Source organism: Canis lupus, chromosome 14 (genome assembly GCF_003254725.2).
Source record: "Canis lupus dingo isolate Sandy chromosome 14, ASM325472v2, whole genome shotgun sequence".
NCBI lineage: Eukaryota > Metazoa > Chordata > Mammalia > Carnivora > Canidae > Canis > Canis lupus.
This window is the reverse complement of record NC_064256.1, coordinates 13,288,489-13,310,092: the sequence shown is the minus strand read 5'-3', so window position 1 is coordinate 13,310,092 and position 21,604 is coordinate 13,288,489. Positions and strand designations below refer to the sequence as shown.

General features: G+C 38.2%; 1 protein-coding gene across 7 annotated transcripts in view; it reads right to left on the bottom strand.

Annotated features, from left to right (window-relative positions):
• Positions 1-6,882: 6,882 nt before the first annotated feature.
• Positions 6,883-21,604, bottom strand: part of CROT (carnitine O-octanoyltransferase) — a 57,925-nt gene continuing 43,203 nt past the window's right edge. For all 7 annotated transcript variants that reach the window (XM_049093499.1, XM_025471502.3, XM_049093500.1 and 4 more), the window contains 5 exons: positions 13,712-13,835; positions 12,710-12,788; positions 12,529-12,622; positions 12,285-12,404; positions 6,883-7,765 (listed from right to left, as the gene is read on the bottom strand). In XM_049093499.1, the coding sequence (XP_048949456.1) occupies positions 7,645-7,765; positions 12,285-12,404; positions 12,529-12,622; positions 12,710-12,788; positions 13,712-13,835 (538 nt within the window). In that variant the 3' untranslated portion in view covers positions 6,883-7,644. The remainder of the gene's footprint in view (positions 7,766-12,284; positions 12,405-12,528; positions 12,623-12,709; positions 12,789-13,711; positions 13,836-21,604) is intronic.

Sequence of the window (21,604 nt, the reverse complement as noted above, 5' to 3'; positions counted from 1 at the left end):
ATTGTTAGTGTGTAGAAATGCCACTGACTTTTCTCGGCATTGATTTTGTATCCTGCCACACTGCTGAATTGCTGTATGAGTTCTAGCAATCTTGGGGTGGAGTTGTTTGGTTTTTCTATGTACAGTATCTTGTCATCTGCGAGGAGGGAGAGTTTGACTTCTTTGCCAATTTGAATGCCTTTTATTTCTTCTTGTCTGATTGCTGAGGCTAGGACTTCTAGTACTATGTTGAATAGTAGTGGTGAGAGTAGACATCCCTGTTGTGTTCCTGATCTTAGGGGGAAGGCTCTAGTTTTTTTTCCATTGAGAATGATATTTGGTGTGGGTTTTTCATAAGTGGCTTTTAAGATGCTGAGGAATGTTCCCTCTATCCCGACACTCTGAAGAGTTTTGACCAGGAATGGATGCTGTATGTTGTCAAATGCTTTCTCTGCTTCTGTTGAGAGGATCGTATGGTTCTGCTTTTTCTTTTATTGATATAATCTATCATGTTGTTTTATGAGTGTTAAACCAACCCTGCATCCTGGGGATAAATCCCACTTGGTCATGGTGAATAATCCTCATAATGTACTGTTGGATCCTGTTGGCTAGTATCTTGTTGAGAATTTTTGCATCCGAGTTCGTCAGGGATATTGGTCTATAACTTTCCTTTTAGATGGAGTATTTGTCTGGTTTTGGAATCAAAATAATGCTGGCCTCATAAAACGAGTTTGGAAGTATTCCCTCCCTTTCTATCTTTCAAAACAGCTTTAGTAGAATAGTGTATTATTTCTTTAAATGTTTGATAGAATTCCCCTGGGAAGCCATCTGGCCCTGAACTTTAGTGTCTTGGGAAGTTTTTGATGACTGCTTCAATATCCTCGCTGATTATTGGCCTGTTCAGGTTTTCTGTTTCTTCCTGCTCCAGTTTTGGTAATTTACGGTTTTCCAGAAATACGTCCATTTCTTCTAGATTGCCTAATTTGTTGGCATATAGCTGCTCATAATACATTTTTAAAATTGTTTGTATTTCTTTGATATTGGTTGTGATCTCTCCTCTTTCATTCATGATTTTATTAATTTGAGTCCTTTTTCATTTTAGTAAGGCTGGCTAGGGGTTTTCTATCCTATTAATTCAAAGAACCAGCTCCTGGTTTTGTTGATCTGTTCTACAGTTCTTCTAGTCACTATTTCATTGAGTTCTGCTCAAATCTTAGCTCTCCTCTTCTGCTTGGTGTAGGTTTTACTTGCTGTCCTTTCTCCAGTTCCTTTAGGTGCGAGGTTAGCTTGTTTCTTGGTGTTTCCAATTTTTTGAGGGAGGCTTGTATTGCGATGTGTTTCCGTCTTAGGATCACTTTTGCTATATGCCAAAGATTTTGAATTGTTGTATCTTCATTTTCATTAGTTTCCATGAATCTTTTTAATTCTTCTCTAAGTTCCTGGTTGACCCATTCATCTATTAGTAGGATACTCTTTAACCAACATGTGTTTGAGTTTCTTCCAAATATCTTCTTGTGATTAAGTTCTAGTTTCAAAGCATTGTGGTCTGAAAATATGCAGGGGACAATCCCAATCTTTTGGTATCAGTTGAGACCTGTTTTGTGACCCAGTATGTGGTCTATTCTGGAGAAAGTTCCATATGCACTTGAGAAGAATTTGTATTCAGTTGTGTTCAGATGGAAAGTTCTGTATATATCTGTGAAATCTATTTGGTCCAATGTATCTTTTAAGGCCCTGTTTCTTTGGTGATGTTCTGCTTAGAAGATCTGTCATTTGCTGAAACTGTCATGTTGAAGTGTCCTACTATTAGTGTATTATTATCTAAGTATGTCTTTACTTTGGCTATTAATTGATTTACTTGGCCGCTCCCACATTAGGGGCACAAATATTCATGATTGTTAGCTCTTCTTGTTGGATAGATCGTTTAAGTAAGAAATAGTGTCCTTCTTCATCTCTTACTATAGTCTTTGGGATAAACTTTAATTTATCTGATGTGAGGATTGTTACTCCAGCTTTATTTTGAGGGCCATTTGAATGGTAAATGGTTCTCCACCTCTTCATTTTTAGGCTGGAGGTGTCTTTAGGTCTAAAATGAGTCTCTTTTAGACAGCAAACAGATGGGTCTTGCTTTGGTATGCAGTCTGATACCTTGTGTCTTTTGATGGGATCATTTAGCCCATTCACATTCAGAGTAACTATTGAAAGATAGGAGTGTAGTATCATTATATTATTCAGTCCCTGTTTTTGTGAATTATTTCTTTGGGCTTCTTCTCTCTTTTACAGGGTCCCCCTTAATATTTTTTTGCAGAGCTGGCTTCATGGTCATATTCTTTCAGTTTCTGCCTATCTTGGAAGCTCTTTATCTCTCCTTCTATTCTGAATGAGAGCCTTGCTGGATAAAGTATTCTTGGCTGCATGTTCTTCTCATTTAGGACCCTGAATATATCCTGCAGCCCTTTCTGGCCTGCCAGCTGTCTGTGGAGAGGTCTGCTGTTAATCTGCATTTTCTCCCCATATAAGTTAAGAATCTCTTGTCTCTCAAGTTGCTTTAAGAATTTTCTCTTAAAAAAAAAATTTTTCTCTTTATCTTTGAAATTTGCAAGTTTGAGGTGTTGAATGGTTTTTATTGATTTTTTTTTTTTTTTTTTGAAAGGGGTCCTCTATCTCTTGGATCTGAATGCCTGTTTCCTTCCCCAGATTAGGGAAGTTCTCAGCTATGACTTGTTCAAATATACTTTGTGGTCCTCTCTCTCTCTCTCTCTCTCTCTCTCTAAGTCTCTTCTGAATTGCAATTTGATGTATATTCTTCCTTCTCAAGCAATCCTTTATTTCCCTAAGCCTTTCCTTGTGAGCTCTTAATTTTCTTTTTTCCTCAGCTTTTCTCCTTACCATCAACTTGTCTTCTGTGTCATTCACTCTCTTCCACCTCATTAACCCTAGCAGTTAGATCATCCAGTTTGGATTGCATCTTGGTTAAAGTATTTTTAATTTCGGCCTGATTAGAGACTTCGTTACTGCAGAATTGAGATCTAGAGTCTTTTATGCTTTTTAACTTTAGAATTGTACTTTAGAATTGAATTTCTGACGTCCTATTGTAATCCAAACTCTGTAACTCTGTGGCAGAGAGTACTGTTTCCATTTCTATCTTTTGTGGTGAGTTCTTCCTTCTAGTCATTTTGCTTAGTGCAGACTGGCTGTATGAGTGAGCTGAGTCAAAAATATCAACCACAACCTAAGTAAAATACACCTAGATGATTCCAAAGAGGTCAGAGACCAGAGAATAAAAGAAAAAGAATAAAATAAAAGGACCACTAAAGCGAAAAACAAATTTTAAAACAAAGTAGTCAAAATAAAAAGCCAAAAACCAAGAACAAAGAGAAAAAGGAAAAAAAGGCGGGGGGGGGGGGGGGAGGATGGTAGTGGTGAAGAAGTGGTAGTGGAGAGAGAATGCAGTCTACCTGAGGGGGCCTAGAGGGAGATCCTCTTGGTTCTGAGTGTATTTTGTTCTGTATGTTAGAAGATGCTCAATCTCAATTTTATGTAAACCAGCAATACTTATATAAATCCCCAACATTGACCACAAAAACAAGATAGAAGGGGTAGAATGGGAAGGAAGAGAGAATCTCACAGAATGGACCAACACAGTATTCTACTTGGTTCTGGGTGTGTGTTGGTCATGTTTTAGAAGGTACTGACTTCCCCCATTGTCAAACAAAACGAGGCAGCAAAAAAAAAACTCTCTCATGTATCTACCAAAATTAAATTGAATACGTTGAAGGGAATCCAGAAGTGAAAAAATGTATCTAAGACATGTAATTGTAGAAATATGAAAGCCAAAAAGGAAAAAACTTAAAAAGGAGCTGGTAAAAATATTGTAGATAAGATGGGAAAAGAGAAAAACATTGCAAATTTTTAGTCTGAAAATATAAATGAGTCATAATGGGTGGCAGGGTGGTGGGGGAAGCACCCTCTAGTTTATATACTGTTTTCCCTGAATCCTGGAGCTTTCCGGTGCTGCTTGGTCAGTAAACTTGCTCTTCCCCTGTTCTTCTAGCAGTTCTTCTGGGGGGGGGATCTGCTGTGCTCATTCTCAGGTGTCTGTGCCTGAGGGGAGATGCCCCGGTGCTGGGCTCAGTGTGAGCCTTTTATCCTGTGAGGCCTCTGTTCCCTGGTGGCCCCTCCCCTCCCAGGCACAAGGTGAAACAAAGAGGAAAAACAACACTGGCAGCGGCCAGATTTCCTGTTCTGGAGTCGAGCTCCCCATGAGTAACTAACCGCAGTCTCCCAGTCCTCACTGGCCTAGATGCTCCTGGGGGCAGGCCCGGGTGCACTGATCTGCACAGCTTGGAGGGCGCTCAGCGGCAGGAGAGTTCTTGCTGTCCTGTGCCCTCCCTGCTTCCACCTGTCCCAGGGGGAGTGCAGGATCCCCAACTTTGTCTGCTTGGGTGCCCTGGGACCCAGGGCCCAGAGCCGCTGGACCCACACTCCAGGGAACTGCCTCTCCTGAAGGGAACCGGTACAGCCACCTCTGGCCAAAGCTGGCCCACCTGACTAGCTTCTCCCAAATGCCCCGGAGGGCTCCGGCCTCCAGCCCTTTACTGATATCAGACTGCGGTTTGCCGTGAGCTTTCCTCTGGGTTTCTCCTCTTATAGTGACTCCCCGAGACTGGAGGCTTCACTGCCGCTCCTGTGAGCCTGACCGATTTCCCTGCTAAGCACTTTTCTGTCAGGGAAAACTCTGGCGCAGATTTTTAAAGTTCCTGCTTCTCCAGGGCTGGGCTTTCCTGCCCCATTTGTTCTTGCCGCTCAGCTTTAGCCCCTCTCCTTGTGGTGTCCCTCCCCCACCTTGTATCTTTTTTTTTTTTTTCCTACCTTCCTACCTTGTTAGAAGTGAAAATTTTTCTCTCTGTAGCATTCCAGCTGTTCTCTCATTAAACCTCAGGTCAAATTTATAGGTGTTCAGGATGTTTTCAGAGTTATCTAGGTAAGTCTGTGGGGCCAGGAGAGTTGAGGACCCCTACTCTTCCATCTAGCCCCTCCCTTCAGGATTTTTTTTTTTTAATTTTTATTTATTTATGATAGTTAGAGAGAGAGAGGCAGAGACACAGGCAGAGGGAGAAGCAGGCTCCATGCACCGGGAGCCCGACGTGGGATTCGATCCCGGGTCTCCAGGATTGCGCCCTGGGCCAAAGGCAGGCGCCAAACCGCTGCGCCACCCAGGATTGGGATTGGGATTCAGGATTGTTAAGTAAATGTAGTCCCAGCTTTATTATCAAAGTGCAAGAGGAAATGAGATGGCCCTTAGACAAGCTAACTTTACAGATACGTGTTCCATAAAGGAAAAAGAGAAAAAGCATACCATTGAGTATCTTTGAAAATTTTAATAAAACTTGCAATTATATCAACTGCAATTTGAAACACTGGAAATAACAATGAAATGCTGAGGCTCTCTAGCATCTCCATTACTTTTTATCAATAATCTTTAGAGCACAAAAAACTAGGCAACCTTCAGAGGCTAGCCACACTGAAATGTTTTTCCTTAATATTTTTTCCTTATTATTTACTGAAGCAATATCAATTCTCACCAATATCACTGGTCCTTTAGGTCAGTTAGCTACCCAAATTAATAAGTTCCTCCATCTATAACACCCCAGATCTTACCACACGTTTTCAAATGGAACCATGTGTACAGTAGACTAAATTTCAGATTAACCAAGAAAAGACTGGGACGAGGGGTACATTACCTCAGTGACTCAAAAGCCTCTGGAAATTCTAACTCTATAGCACTGGGTAGAGGCCCAGAAATCTCTAAAAAGCATTCCAGGTGATTCTTAACTTCAGGCAGGTCAGAGAAACATGTTAAAGTATCACAGAACAGGTTTCTCTGTAGGAAGTGAACACTTTCTAAAATACCCAAGTCTTAGACCTTATTCAAGAACAACCAACCGGGGCAGCCTGGGTGGCTCAGCGGTGTAGTGCTGCCTTCAGCCCAGGGGCTGATCCTGGAGACCCAGGATTGAGTCCCACACGGGCTTCCTGCATGGAGCCTACTTCTCCCTCTGCCTGTGTGTGTGTGTGTGTTGTCTCATGAATAAATAAAATATTTAAAAGAAAAAACCAACCAACCAAATGATGCTAAAAGCCATGGGCAGTATAGTCTATTAAATTGTACTAGTGAGGAAAAGGTCCACACCATAGAATGGGAAAAAGAAATCTGAACTGTCAGATGTATCAAATGCCACAGAAGCCAACTCAGTGTTTTCCAAAGAAACAATAAACCGGTCTTATCAAATGCAGATGTGAAAATTTTAAAATGTATACAACCAGTAAATACACTGTGATCTTGATGGAAAACATTGCTACAAAAATGACCCCCAGTAAGTCACAAAAAATGTGCCTACTTATTTACACTTAAAAAATGACTTGGCTGTTTATCAAGAGATGACACTTTTCCCTACTCCTTGAATCTAGGAATTTCCATTGCAATTTTTCACCAATAAAATGCAAAATAATTTCCTGTGACTTCAGAGCCTAGGCCTGAAGAGGCCTTGCAGATGCTACCGTTCTTTCTTGGAACACTCCCACTGCCAAGTACATAAATCAAGGCACTGAAGAATCAGCACATGGAGAGAGTCTCAGGCACCACATCTCCAGGCAGCAGGTAAGGCCACCTTCATGGCCTTCACCTATCATCTTGCTGAGCGCAGCTGTAGAAATAAACTACAGCAAGACTAGAACTAATCAACCAGATACAATCAACTGACACCCTCATGAGAAATAATACACTGAGTTAAGACAGTAAGTTTTGGGTGGTTTTTTTACACAGCAATACGTAACTTAGATCAGAAAGCATAAGGTCAAATAAGAGTGGATTAGTTAATCCAAACACCAAACAAGAAGCTATATGATTGAGAGCTTTATTTTAAATTTTGAATAGCAGGAAAAAAATCTGTAAAATCCTGAGAATTTGATTCAACATTCAATCTTAAAGTCACTAATTCTAATTTTAAATATAAGTGCTTTAATTTTATATTCACAAAACTAATTACAATATACTCTAATGAATTTTGTTAAGGCTTTTCTGTGTGTGTGTGTGTGTGTGTGTGTGTGTCAGAGAGTATAAACCTTCCTCTAATTCTTCTGTCCAACAGAATCTCTACTTTCAAATGACCACTTAATTGTAGTGGTCTTTCCCATCTAACATAGTAGGCTTGTATTCCTGTGGTGCATGTGGAAGGCAGTGATTTCAGGGAAGTTAACATCTACTCATGTATTCCATTCCCTTTGGCAAATAGGAAATGTTAGAGTGCCTGACAGACCCTATAATGATGTTCAGAGAGAGCATTTTATAACCTATATAGGCAACCAACAAAAATGTAAGTTAGAGTAAGACTTGCATTATTAAAATTTAGAGATTTGCATTGTTGAGGCTTATCTTCAACTTTTTCATAGTTCTACATTTAATATCTGTACTGCTACTGCATCAGAGGAAGTTTAAAATTCATACTTTAATCTTCTATGTGAGAATAAACTTAGCATGATTCTACTAACTTCTAGATTTAATAGGGATATTGACCCTAAAGGAAACCTTTCTATCTCACATCACCAAACCACTCTCCACACCCAGTTTAATATTTTTGTAAATGCTTAATAAATGATTAGTCTCTAAAGATGAGCAGTGTTCATCAGCTGCATCATATCATGCAAAGCATGAAAAACCAGCAGAACTAGCTTTTCTGCATCAGTCTCTGGACATGATTTCCAAGTTGAACAGATCACAACAAACCTGTGAAGCACAAAGAAAAAAATGAGTAAGTACTATGCAAAAATCAGAACACAAAGAGGCTCCAAAGTGATGATGAATACAGCCATGACCTTTATTCCATCTAGCTATTCATATATCAAGTGTGAATTCTTATTGACATTAGGTATATGTAACTGGACACAACTGAAGGTAAATTCTATGTATACATAATGCTAGGAATACCTAATGTACTGTGTGACTTAAGGACAAAAGAGAAAAAAAAATTAGAGCTCAAGAGCGCTCTGGAGTAAGGTCTCACTATGTTCAACCAACCCACCCACCTCTTCCTGAAAAAAAACCAAACAAACCCCCTTCCTAAAACATAGTGAGTTCGAGGGTGAATTCATGCAATGTTTGCAATGAAACTTGAACTATTTTTCAGGAATATAGCATTTAAAGACAGTTTAAAAAAGAAAAAAAATCAGAGAAAGGATAAGAGGAGAGAAAAGCTATTTCTAGGAAAGCCAGACAGAAACTCTCTTGGGAAAAGTCATGCCTTCCACCATCTCCTTCTAGAGTCTCCTGATTTAAAAAAAAAAAAAAAAAATCCCCTATCTGGCAGTACTAACCCTCTTGAAACTAGCATTCCTCTTTCCAGACACTCACATTTCCATAGCAAACCATGCATTAAGCATAAATTGGAATCAAAATGCTGCTGGTACAATGCAGAGCTTCTGGATAATCATGTAATGTTCACATCATTAAAAAAGACAGAAAATTAAAACTTCAACATGTACTTTTCGATTAAGCAGATGCAATAAAAACATGCTCTGGCGTAGTGCTTAATGATGAAACTTATGTTTGACTGGTTATATTTGCTGAAACATATCCACAAACCTACAGAAAGTTCTGCCTTGTTTTCATCTAGTGATTCATCATCACTCATCATTCTCCAGCTACACTGGAATATTTAGCCATATAAATATATTTCTTTGCAATGATTAACAATTGCTATTTAAGTACTGACATTTTAAAACATTCAGTGATCTTTCTAAATTATAGAAAAAGCTTTCCTACATGCATAACTTATAAAAGAATGTATACAGATGCCAATGCAGAGAAAATTTGCTTTGTAAGCATTCAAAAAGTTATGTTATTTTTGCCTATAAAACTGGCCAACAATGACTTATAATGCCTAGAGTTGTGATGTGATGAAATGAAAAGGAATATATCGTTACATTACAACATTACGTTAGTTGTAATGATGAAAAACTGAAAATAGGGAAGTAGTTACATAAATTATAGAAATCCATAAGACATTATTTAACTTTGAAAACATCTCAAAGCATATTTACCAGCAGTGGAAATTGCTTGAAATAATGTTAAATAGAAATGAATTTCCCAAAAAGGACACTAAAATATTTATAATGTGATCTAAATCTACAGAAATTATACACTATATGCATTATAGACTAGAAACATAATAACAGACTTGTATCTTGTAATGGAAATGTAAATGATTCTGTTCTTACATTTTTTTTTCATTTTTTACAAACTTTTTATGAGCATGCAGTACATTTAAAATGTTATTTAAAAAACAAACCAATATTCATTTAACAATGAATGAAAAGCGCTTTCCGTATAGTTTCTATGTATGTCATTTGAAAACTATTTAATATGTATTCATAGTAATGACTTACAAATGTGTAGCTCTAGCTCTGACCTCTTTTGTGAGATTCACAATTATATAACCATATGCCTACTGACAAATTCCCTCATATACGAATACATTTTTTATTAAATATCAAAGTCAACATGTAAAACAAGATTCTTGATTCTATCCTAACATACCCCAACCACATTTCTCCAATTTTTACCATCCCAATAAAAGTTACCATCAAAAATTACCAATTCATCAGTAAGTCACCTTCAAAATAGCTCTCAAATCCCTCCACTTCTCTCTACCTTCATTATCCATTCCTTTGTTCAACTTATCATTTGTGTTTATTGATTTCCCTCATCTCATTCTTGCTCATATTACTGTTCATCTTACTTGCACTCCGTATAACAGCCAACAGTCCTTTATACATACAAATAAAGCATGTGTACCTTTCATGCTTAAAAACCGGTAAAATGCTTCCCATTATCCTTAGAAGAAAATCTCAACTCCTTACCATGTTACAAAGCCCTATTATCAACTGACCACCCCAACCAAATCAATGTATCCAGAAGCAATATTTTTAAAGCTCTCTAGGTAGATTCTACTGTGCACTCAGAGTTGAGAATGCTGTCCTACCAGATTTAGTTCCTCTCTACCTCTCCTCAACAACTTCTTCTACCGCCCCTGCCCACTTCAACTTCATGGCTAATTTATAGCTATATTGCCTTTTTCTGTCCTTATAAATGTCAGGCTCTTTCTAACTGAGGACCATATAATTATTTTCAAAGACAAAGCCATTGTGAAAATATTTACTAAATTCAACTTATTTGCTAGGCATTGTTACAGAGCTGGAGATACAACAAACAAATAAAAAACCCTGTTCTTATGGGCCTGTATTCTAGGAAGGAAAGAAAGATTAATATACAAATAATGTATGCCCACTGGGTGGTTATGAGTGTTACAAAGAAAATATAGTGGGGGGGGGTGCTATTTTAGATTATCAGAGGAGGCCTCCCAGATGAGAGAAAATTTTTATGCAAATACCTATATGAAGTAAAGGAGTGATCCTTGCATATATTTCAAGGAAGAGTACAAGGCAGAGGGAATCATAACTGCAAATGCCATGAAGTGGGAGCTTTCTTGCTATATTCAAAGTACAAGAAGACGAGAAGAATGGCTGGAGTAGAGTGAAACAGGAGTAGAGTTCTAGAAGGTAAGGTCAGAGCTATAACTGAGAGCCTGATCATGCAGGATCTCACAGGAGGACTTCAGATATTACTGTGAGTGAAATAAACTCTTGAGACATTTTGAGTGGAAGGGCATTTTTAAAAGGGCATCAAGAGCTGTTGCGTAGACAATGTTCTGCAGGGAAGGAAAGGGTGAAGTAAGAAGACCACAGGAGAACCTGTTGCAAAAACCTAAGTGGGAGAAGGTGGTGGCTCAATATGGGGGTAGCACTGGAGATAGCAGACAACAGATCAGAGTCTGGAGAGCTATATTCTTGGCTGTTCATGTGAGTAATTCCTTCTCCTCCTTTACATCTCGGCTTCACTGGCCCTCTCGAACCACACTAAATGAAGCAGAGCTCCATCCCACTCCCCAGCTGCCAGTTTGTCTACTACCACATCAACTTGTTTATTTCCCTCATAGCATTCATCATTAGTTATCTTCCTTATTTGTTTGCTTTTGGCTCTCTTTCCCGAGTAGAAAATAAAATCTGTAAAAGGGAAATCTTGTCTGTCTTATGTCCTTAGCACCTAAAATACAAGTTCTCACTACATACTTCCTGAATGAATGAATGAATGAATGGAAGTTCTGCTCTAGGATCAGGTCTTCTTCTAAAGTCAGAGAGCTGAGGTGTGTCTGGCTGGAACTCCTGTCACTGCACACAATACAATATCCATATTTGTCTGGAAGTATGTAAAAATGCTTACTTATCCTCTGTGTCTGATGATTTTAGACCTTTGACACTTTATTATGAAAAAAAAATCTATGTTTAATCTTTGTAATTTACTCTTTAATTTGTACACTAATATACATGAACTGAATATAACTGAATATATAATGATCATTTAGGACTTAGATGCTAACAAATACATGTACCTATGGTATAACAGACTATGCACAGAGGACACTTGACATAGATACAGATGATAAAATTTTGAAAAATAACACTGACTATAAACTCTTTTAAAAAGTTAAAGTAAAAAAAAAAGTTAAAGTAAAAAAAAAGTTAAAGTATAAAAATATATTACACACTGAAATATGTCATACATATTATCTTTTCAATTTTTCCCATTCCGTCTGAGGCCTCCATGCTTATTATCTTATTCACATAGTGCTAAATGTAGCCACATCATTTTTTTAAAGCTCATATTCTCAAAGACCTCTGAGAAGAGATGGCCAGACTGTGTGAATGAGGGCTTTTTAAGCCTTTCTACCAATTTCATATTACCTTGTTCTCCAACTACCAGATTATAGTATTTTCTTTCTCATTCTTTCCACAAACCTCATACAACACAAATGAAATGCATCTGAATTGGTAAGACTGGTAAGACATTCTTTTTTTTAATATAAATTACTTTACCTAATCTATTATCTTGGACACTTCAGTACTATCTATGACTACATGAACCACCACATATTTACAATCAAATTTTATCAGAACTTAGTAGAAAACACCTTGAGTGGAACTAATATGTTAATATATGTACTGAGTTTTGAGAATGATGATGGTATGTCACTGAACCTTAAATGGTGTTCTGCACAAAATGCCTAAAGTGTCCCAAAACAGGACAGAGAAACTGGTAAAAATAATTATGTTGCAAGTGACAGAAAGAATCACAGCACAAGGAAGACATTCCTCTAATAGTACAGTAAGAATGAGAAGAGCAGCTTTACCTGTCATCTCTGATATGGTAGAAAAATCCATAGCCATTGTGGACCATGGGAGCCACCACTCCCAGCATGTTTAAATAACCAATCAGACTTGTTGAGAGAACAAAGTTTCCACCTCCTCCACTGTGTGGCATAAAGAAAAGATATTTTACCAGGCTTACAGAAATTTATATTCCTTCTGAAGAGTTTTTAACCTTCAGAAAAAAGGATCTGACTGATCAAGTTAGAAAACACTATATTATATTACCTTTTGGAGAAAAGTGGGTCTGTAAATAGCTCTGGAACAGGAAGACCTTCCTCTTTTGCTATGAGTAAAAGACCTAGAAGATGACGGTCAAATCCTGCAATGAAAGCCCAAGAATGAAGGTAGAAAAAAATTTTCAACATGAGAGATTATTTTTAAGTCAGAATAATTCCAAAGTAAGTACCTTTTCCAGATGAACAATCTTTCATCATTTTATTATGTTTTGTAAAAGCTTGTAACATCTTTTGTTGTTGCTCAAGGAACTGTATTTAAAAAAAAAAAATCAAGACATACTTCAATAAACTATACAGAAGCCAAATTTTAAAACCCCTGACTTCAACATAATCAGGATCCAGGTAACCTGAGAGAGAAAAGATTTCCAGAAAGACACTGAGACTCATGCTTCTATATATTTTCCTTCTTTCTTCTACTGCCTTTTCTGTCCTATATTGTCCTTCACCTTGGTTATTTCTTTCCCAGAAAAGGAAAATAGGAACTTGTGGGCAGCACTGAAATGATATTAAAGGGTTAACGACAGAAGCAACTAAGATTTCAAAACTGACACAGAGCTGTTAAAAAATGATAATGAAACAGTTCTATGACATTAAAATAAATTAACATATACATAACCGTGTTTATCAAAACTAAAGAAAAATATCAAAACAGCGGTGGGAAGGAGCTAACATATTGTCTAAATTCTTCCAAAAAGAAAAAGAAAAAAAGTATAGGAGTGCCTGGTTGGCTTGGTTGGTAGGGAATTTGATTCCTGATAGGGTTAACAAAAAAAAGAAGCATATAACAGAACTGTTCTGGTTCTAATACATGAAAATAAGCATCTGTGATTTCAAAAACTTTCAATGACATCAAGAAAAGCTTCCTTTAAAGGCACTTTGGGACAGTTTGCACTTTACTGGTAGATCAGTAACAGTAAAATATTCATGGTATTAAAGATACTTTGCCTAAAAAGTGACACAAATGGGCTTCTTCTCAGGTCTTTCCTGTTTCATATTCTTCCCAAATATATACTTCACTGGTAAATGAATGCTTTGAAAACCTGAGGAAAAAATATCTGACAGTATTTTACTGATCTAGGGGAATTTAAGCAGAGAAGTTAGCTATTCAAGGACTAAGGTTCCTTTAAACAAATAAAAATTACTGTGAGTTTTTTTCCCTTTCAAATACTCACACTAGTAGAAGGATCCTGCATGGATTGGCACCACCTCAATGCTTCTACTGTACATGATCGCATAGTCTCTGTACGGCCATGATAAAAATACCTCGTCATAGCAGTTTCATAGCAGCTGCCAGGACTACAAGAAAACATGAAAATAGGAGGCAAGATGGCAGGAAAGCAGGAGTCCTTTATTCATCTAATCCCCTTAAGTTAGCTGGATAACTATCAAATCATTCTGAACAACTATAAATTCAACTTGAGATGTAAGGAAAGAACAGCTGGAACTCTTTAAGTAGAAAAGTGACCATTTTTCTCAAGGTAGGATTGCAGAGGAAAAAAGGAGGGGATATATCAGAAGATAAATGGCAGGGGAGCAGAGGGGGGGAGCTTTTGTAAGTCACTTTGGGGAAACTGACACAGCCCAGGAGCTCAAAATTGGGACCTCTAGAAATCTGCTCCTGTGAGAGACTTCCCTGCCTGAAAGGGGCTCAATGAAGCTGGGCAGAATCACAAGTGGGACAGTGGGACCTCAATATTTCCAGAGGCATAGAGGGAAGAGAGGTACCTGAGCCAGTAGAGTTCGCTAACATTAGAGTGGGGAAATGGGGGCAGCCCTGATGGCCCAGCGGTTTGGCACCTCCTGCAGCCCAGGGAGTGATCCTAGAAACCCGGGATCAAGTCCCACGTCAGGCTCCCTGCATGGAGCCTGCTTCTCCCTCTGCCTGTGTCTCTGCCTCTCTCTCTATCTCTCTGTCATGAATAAAAAAAAAAAAAAAAGAGTGGGGAAATGGGTTTAACTCAGTAAGCCTGGGAGGAGGCTCAGCTTGTTTTGCCATAAACCGGAACCAAGGTGGATCCAATGAGGGCTCTCTGTGTTGGGTCCCTGCAGAGGACTGAACATGGCAACCTTCTGCCTTCCTCTGAGAAAGGTGGAGTGGATGCTCACTAGACAGGATGAATGTTCTCTGTTCCAGGGCTCTGCAGCAGGCAGAAGCGGGTGACCCTCTGCTTCCTCTGGGAGTGGAAGCACACACAAGCAGGCAGAGGCTCTCCCTGCCGGAACCCTACAAATTGCACAAATCAGTCCTTTCGCCTACCCCCAGGAGAATGACTGGGCAGGCACCATAGGAGTCTGCAGAGTTTGGCACACTTCAGGATCTCTCAGCTTGGGGGCTGGAGATCTGGGTGGGACATTTTTGTTTTCGCCCTCTAAAGAGGTATGGAAAGACTCCAGGGAACCAAAGCCTTACACAGCAAACAGCTTACACTTAGCATGCCTCCTGGCAAGAGGCGGTACATGGTACATCTGAGAATCAGCACAATAGGCCCCTCCCTCAGAAGACCAGCTGGAAGAACAGGGAAACAGCAGGTTTACTGACCAAGAAGCACTGGAAAACTCCAGGACTGGGGGAAAATAGTATATAGAACTTGAAGTTTTATTTTCTTATGATTTATCTTTCAGTTCAAAATTTTCCAATTTTTAAAAATTTTTTTGTTTCAACTAGTTTCTTATTTTATTAACTCTGTGTTTTTAGGTCTTTTCTTTTTTAACTTATTATTTGCAATTACATGTCATGGATATATTTTTCATTTTTGGCTTCATTTAATGTATTCAATTTTATGTTTGTGTGTGTGTATATATACACACAAAACAGAAAATGTGTGTGTGTATGTGTGTATATGTATATATATACACACACACACACATACATATGTGTGTTACTTTTTAAAAAAATAATTTTGAATTTAGTATCTTTTAACAAACAGACCAAAATACACCAAGTGGATAACCTTGTTTTGTCCATGCTATGAGATTATATTCTCTCTGCCCCTACCCTTCTTCCTCTGCCCATTCTCTCCCTTTCCCTCCCCCATCCTTTTTTTTGGGCTTTCTCTTTGTCTTCATCTTGTTTCTTTTATTTTCTAGTTCCTGACCTCTTCAGAGTTATCTAGTGTGTATTTTGCTTGGGTCATGGTTGATGTTTTTGACTCTGCCCACTCGTACAGTGATTCTTTACTTAACAAAATGACTCCAAGTAGGAATTCAAAACAAAAGAAAGAACCAGATGTATTCATGTCTGCCACAGATCTAATGGATATGGATTTAAGTAAGATGTCAGAGATGGAGTTCAGGAGAACAATTACAAAGTTATTAATTGGTCTTGAAAAAAGCATAAATGACTCTAGAGAATCTCTTAGAAATGAGATCTAATCAGGCAGAAATAAAAAATACTCCAAGATGCAGTCTAAACTGGATGCTTTAACAGCTGGGGTAAATGAGACAGGAGAGAGAATAAGTGGCATAGAAGACAAGTTGATGGAAAGGAAGGAAGTTGAGGAAAAAAGAGAAAAATTAAGAGCCCAGTAGGAGAGGCTCTGAGATAAGCAATAGTTTGAAAAAAAAATAATAACATCAGTATTATTGGAATTCCTGAGGGCATACAGATGAAGACAGAGAGGACCAGAAGTTATATTTGAACAAATCATAGCTGAGAATTTCCCTAATCTGAGAAAGGAAACAGGCATTCATAGCCAAGAGGTAGAGAGGACCCTTCCCAAAATCAATAAAAACAGATCAACCCCCGACATACAATAGTGAAGCTTGTAAATTTCAGGGATAAAGAGAAAATCCTGATAACAGCCCGAGACAAGAGATTCCTAATATAAAAAGGAAGAAATATTAGATTAACAGCAGACCTATCCAAGAGACCTGGCAGGACAGAAAGAACTAGTATGATATATTCAGAATACTAAATGAGAAAAACACACAGCCAAGAATACTTTATCCAGCAAGGCTGTCACTCAAAATGGAAGAAGAGACACAGAGCTTCCAGGGCAGACAGAAACTGAAAGAATATGTGGCCACCAAGTCAGTTCTGCAAGAAATATTAAGGGGGATCCTATAAGCAAAGAGGGAGTCCAAGGAAATAGAGTTAATCTGCAGAAACAGGGACTGTACAAGTAATACAATGGCCCTAAATCCATATCTTTCAATACTTACTCTGAATGTGAATGGGCTAAACGCTCCAGTCAAAAGACACAGGATTTCAGATTGGATAAAAAAGCAACACCCATCCATATGCTGTCTACAAGAGACTCATTTTAAACCTAGATACCTTCACACTAAAAATGAGGGGGTGGAGAACCATGCAAATGGACCCCAAAAGGAAGCCGGGTTAGCAATCCTCATATCAGACAAATCAGATTTTAAACCAAAGACTGTAGTTAAGTAAGAGATGAAGAGGGACAATATATCATACTTAAAGGGTCTATCTAACAAGAAGATCTAACAATTAAAAATATTTATGCTACTAATTTAGAAGTAGTAAATTATATCAACCAATTAATAACCAAAGTAAAGAAACACATAGATAATAACACATTAATAGTTGGAGACCTCAATACCCCATTCAAAGCAAGGGATAGATAATCTAAGTAGATCGACAAAGAAACAAGAACTTTGACACACTATACCAGATGGACTTCAATATACAGAACATCCCATCCTACAACAGAATATACATTCTTCTCAAGTGCACATGGAACTCTCTCCAGAATAGACCCCATACTGATCACAAATCAGGTCTCAACCGGTACCAAACGACTGGGATAATTCCCTGAATATTTTCAGACCACAGTGCTTTGAAGCTTGAACTCAACCACAAGAGGAAATTTGGAAGGAACTCAAACACTTGGAGGTTAGAGAGCATCCTACTAAAGAATGACTGGGTCAACCATGAAATTAGAGAAGAATTAAGAAGATTGGTGAAAACTAAAGAAAAGGAAAGCACAACTGTTCAAAACCTTTGGGATACAGCAAAGGCAGTCCTAAGAGGGAAGTACATTTCAATACAAGCCTCTCTCAAAAAACCAGAAACATCTCAAATACACATGCTAAACTTACACCTAAAGGACTGGAGAAAGAACAGCAAATAAAGCCTAAACCAAGCAAGAGAAGAAAAATAAGAACAATTAGAGAAGAAATCAATGAAATAGAAACCAGAACAGTAGACTAGATCAATTAAAACTAGGAGCTGGTTCTTTGAAAGAATTAATAAAACAGATAAACCCCTAGCCAGACTTAATAAAAAGAAAAGAGAAAGTCCCAAATTAATAAAATCATGAATGAAAAATCATGATCAAAACCAAGGAAATACAAATGATTTTAAGAACGTATTATGGGCAACTATATGCCAACAAATTAGGCAATATGGAGGAAATGGATGCATTCCTGGAAACTTTGAAACTATCAAAACTCGAAACAGGAAGAAATAGGAAACCTGAACAGACCCATTACCAGCAAGGAAATTGAAGCAGTCATCAAAAACCTCCCAAGAGTCCAAGGCCAGATAGCTTCTCAGGGGAATTCTACTAGATATTTAAAGAAAAAGTAATAACTATTCTACTGACACTATTTCAAAAAATAGAAATGGAAGGAAAACTTCCAAACTCTTTCTATGAGGCCAGCATTACCTTGATACCAAAACCAAAGACCCCACCAAAAAGGGGAATCACAGACCAATATACCTGATGAATATATATGCAAAAATTCTCACCAAGGTATTAGTCAATAGGACCCAACAGTACATTAAAAGCATTATTCACCTTGACCAAGTGGGATTTATTCCTAGCTGCAAGGGTGGTTCAACATCTGCAAATCAATCAATGTGATACATTACATTAATAAAAGAAAGGACAAGAACTATATTATCCTCTCAAATGCTTTAAAAGTATCTGACAAAGTACAGCATCCTTTCTTGATTAAAACTCTCCACAATGCAGGGATAGAGGGAACATACTTCAATATCATAAAAGCCATCTATGAAAATCCCACAGCAAATACCATTCTCACTGGGGAAAAACTGAGAGCTTTTCCCCAAAGGTCAGGAACAGGAAAGAGATGTCCAGTCTCACCACTGTTGTTCAACACAGTACTAGAACTCATAGCCTCAGCAATCAGACAACGAAAAGAAATAAAAGGCATCTAAACTGGCAAAGAAGTCAAACTCTCACTCTTCACAGAAATATGACACTGTATATGGAGAACTCAAAAAAGATTCCACCTCAAACTTGCTAGAACTCATACAGGAATTCAGCAAAGTGGCAGGATACAAAATCAATGCACAGAAATCAGTGGCATTTCTATACACTAACAATGAGACTAAAGAAAGAGAAACTAAGGAGACAATCCCATTTATAATTGCACTCAAAATCATAAGATACCCAGGAATAAACCTAACCAAAGATCTGTACTCTAAAAACTAAAGAACTGAGGGGGGCACTTGATGGGATGAGCACTGGGTGTTATTCTGTATGTTGGCAAATTGAACGCCAATAAAAAATAAATTTATTATAAAAAATAATAAAAATTAAAAAAAAACTAAAGAACACTTATGAAAGAAATTGAAGACACAAAGAGATGGAAAAACATTTCATGCTCATGGACTGGAAGAATAAATATTGTAAAAATGTCTGTGCTGCCCAGGGCAATTTACACGTTCAATGCAATCCCTATAAAAAAACCATGGACTTTCTTCACAGGGTTGGAACAAATAATCCTAAGAGCTGTATGGAACCAGAAAAGACCCTGAATAGCCAGGGGAATGTAGAAAAAGAAAACCAAAGCTGGGGGCATAACAATGTCTGACTTCCAGCTCTATTACAAAGCTGTGATCATCAAGACAGCATGGTACTGGCACAAAAACAGACACATAGATCAATGGTACAGAAGAATGGGACAGAGAACCCAGAAATGGACCCTCAACTCTATGGTCAACTTATCTTTGACAATGCAGGAAAGAATATCCAATAGAAAAAAGACCACCTCTTCAACAAATGGTGTTGGGAGAATTGGACAGCCACATGCAAGAAGAATGAAACTAGACCATTCTCTTACACCATAAACAAAGATAAACTCAAAATGGATGAAAGATCTAAGTGTGAGACAGGAGAACACAGGCCCTTCATCCTCTATGACCTCAGCTGCAGCAACTTCTTGCTAGACACATCTCTAAAGGCAAGGGAGGGGCACCTTGGTGACTTAATGGCTGAGCATCTGCCTTTGGCTCAGGGTGTGATCCCAGGGTTCTGGAATTGAGTCCTGCATCGTGCTTTCCACAGGCAGCCTGCTTCATCTTCTGCCTATATCTCTGCCTCTCTCTCTGTGTCTCTCATGAATAAATAAATAAAATCTAAAAAAAAAAAAAAAAAGGCAAGGGAAACAAAGGCAAAAATGAACTACTGGGACTTCATTAAAGTCCTGCACAGCAAAGGAAATAATCGACAAAACTAAAAGACAATGTACGGAATGGGGAAAGCTATTTGCGAATGACATATCAAATAAAGGGCTAGTATCCAAGATCTATGAAGAACTTATCAAACCCAACACCCAAAAACCAAGCAATCCAATCATGAAATGGGGAGAAGTCATGAAGATGCATTTCTCCAGAGAAGACCAACACATGCCAACAAGCACATGAAAAAAATGCTCCACATCACTTGTCATGAGGGAAATACGAATCAAAACTACAATGAGATACCACTTTACAGTCAGAATGACTAAAATGAACAAGTTAGGAAACAACAATGTTGGCAAGGATGTGGAGAAAGGGGAGCCCTCTTACACTGTTGGTAGTTCTAAAAATAGAACTACCCTATGATCCAACAGTTGTCCTACTGGTAATTTACCCCATATATACAGATGTAGTGAAATGATGGGTAACTTGTACCTCAATGTTCATAGCAGCTATGTCCACAATAGCCAAACTGGAAGGAGCCGAGATGTCTTTCAACAGATGAAAGGAAAACTAAGATGTATATATACACACATATATAGAATAGAATATTACTTAGCCATCAGGAAGGATGAATACCTACCATTGATATCGAAGTAGATGGAAATGGAGGGGGTTATGCTGAGTGAAATAAGTCAATCAGGGAAAGACAATTATATGGTTTCATTGATGATTCATTCTACTCATATGTAGAATATAAGAAACAGTGCAAGGGACCACAAAGGAAGAAGGGGAAACTGACTAGGGAAAAATTATAGAAGAAGACAAATGATGAGACAATCTGAACTCTGGGAAAGAAACTGAGAGTTGCAGAAAGGGAGGTGGGTGAGGGAATGGGGTAACTGGGTGACAGGCATTAAGGAGGGCACAGTGATGTGATATCCACTGGGTGTTATATGTTATGTTGGCAAACTGAATTTAAATAAGAAAAAAATGAAAAGAATGTGTCATAAGAAAGAAAATGTTAAAATGTTATTACAAAGAAAGCTTACCTAATAAAGCTGGCTTTGGTCAGAAACTAAGTTCTACAACTACAGACCGTAGTTGAGACTTTCAATAACAAAGAGACTACTTCCAGGATCAAAGAGTAAAAAAGTACTCTGATAAACAGGGCTGGTACAATATGGGCTGTTTCAAAGGCTTGGCTGTGGTCAGGTTATGTTCAGCAGTACATCTCTGGTAGGTGGCCTCTAAGATGCACCTTCACTGATCTCTGCCTCCTGGTAGTAATACTCTGGTGTAACGCCTCAGTTTGAGTCTGAGATGCACCTTGTGATTTGCTTCTCATGAAAAGAACAGGACAAAAGTGAAAGGATGTCATTTCTGAAACTAGATCTCACTTACTTTCACTTTCTTGTTAGGAGGAAAACCAGCTGCCACACTGCTCTACAGAGAGGTCCAGCTGGTGAGAAACTGAGGTAAGCCTCTGGAAAATAGCCTGGAAGGAACTGATCTCTGCTAATAATCACAAGTGAGCTTGGAAGCAGATCCCCCTCTGAGGGGTATCTTCAAGTGAGAAAAGAATTGAATGACACTCTAACTACAATCTCAGGAGACCTGAAGTCAGAAGCACCTAGCTAGCCTACACCTGGGTGTAACAGGAAATATGAAA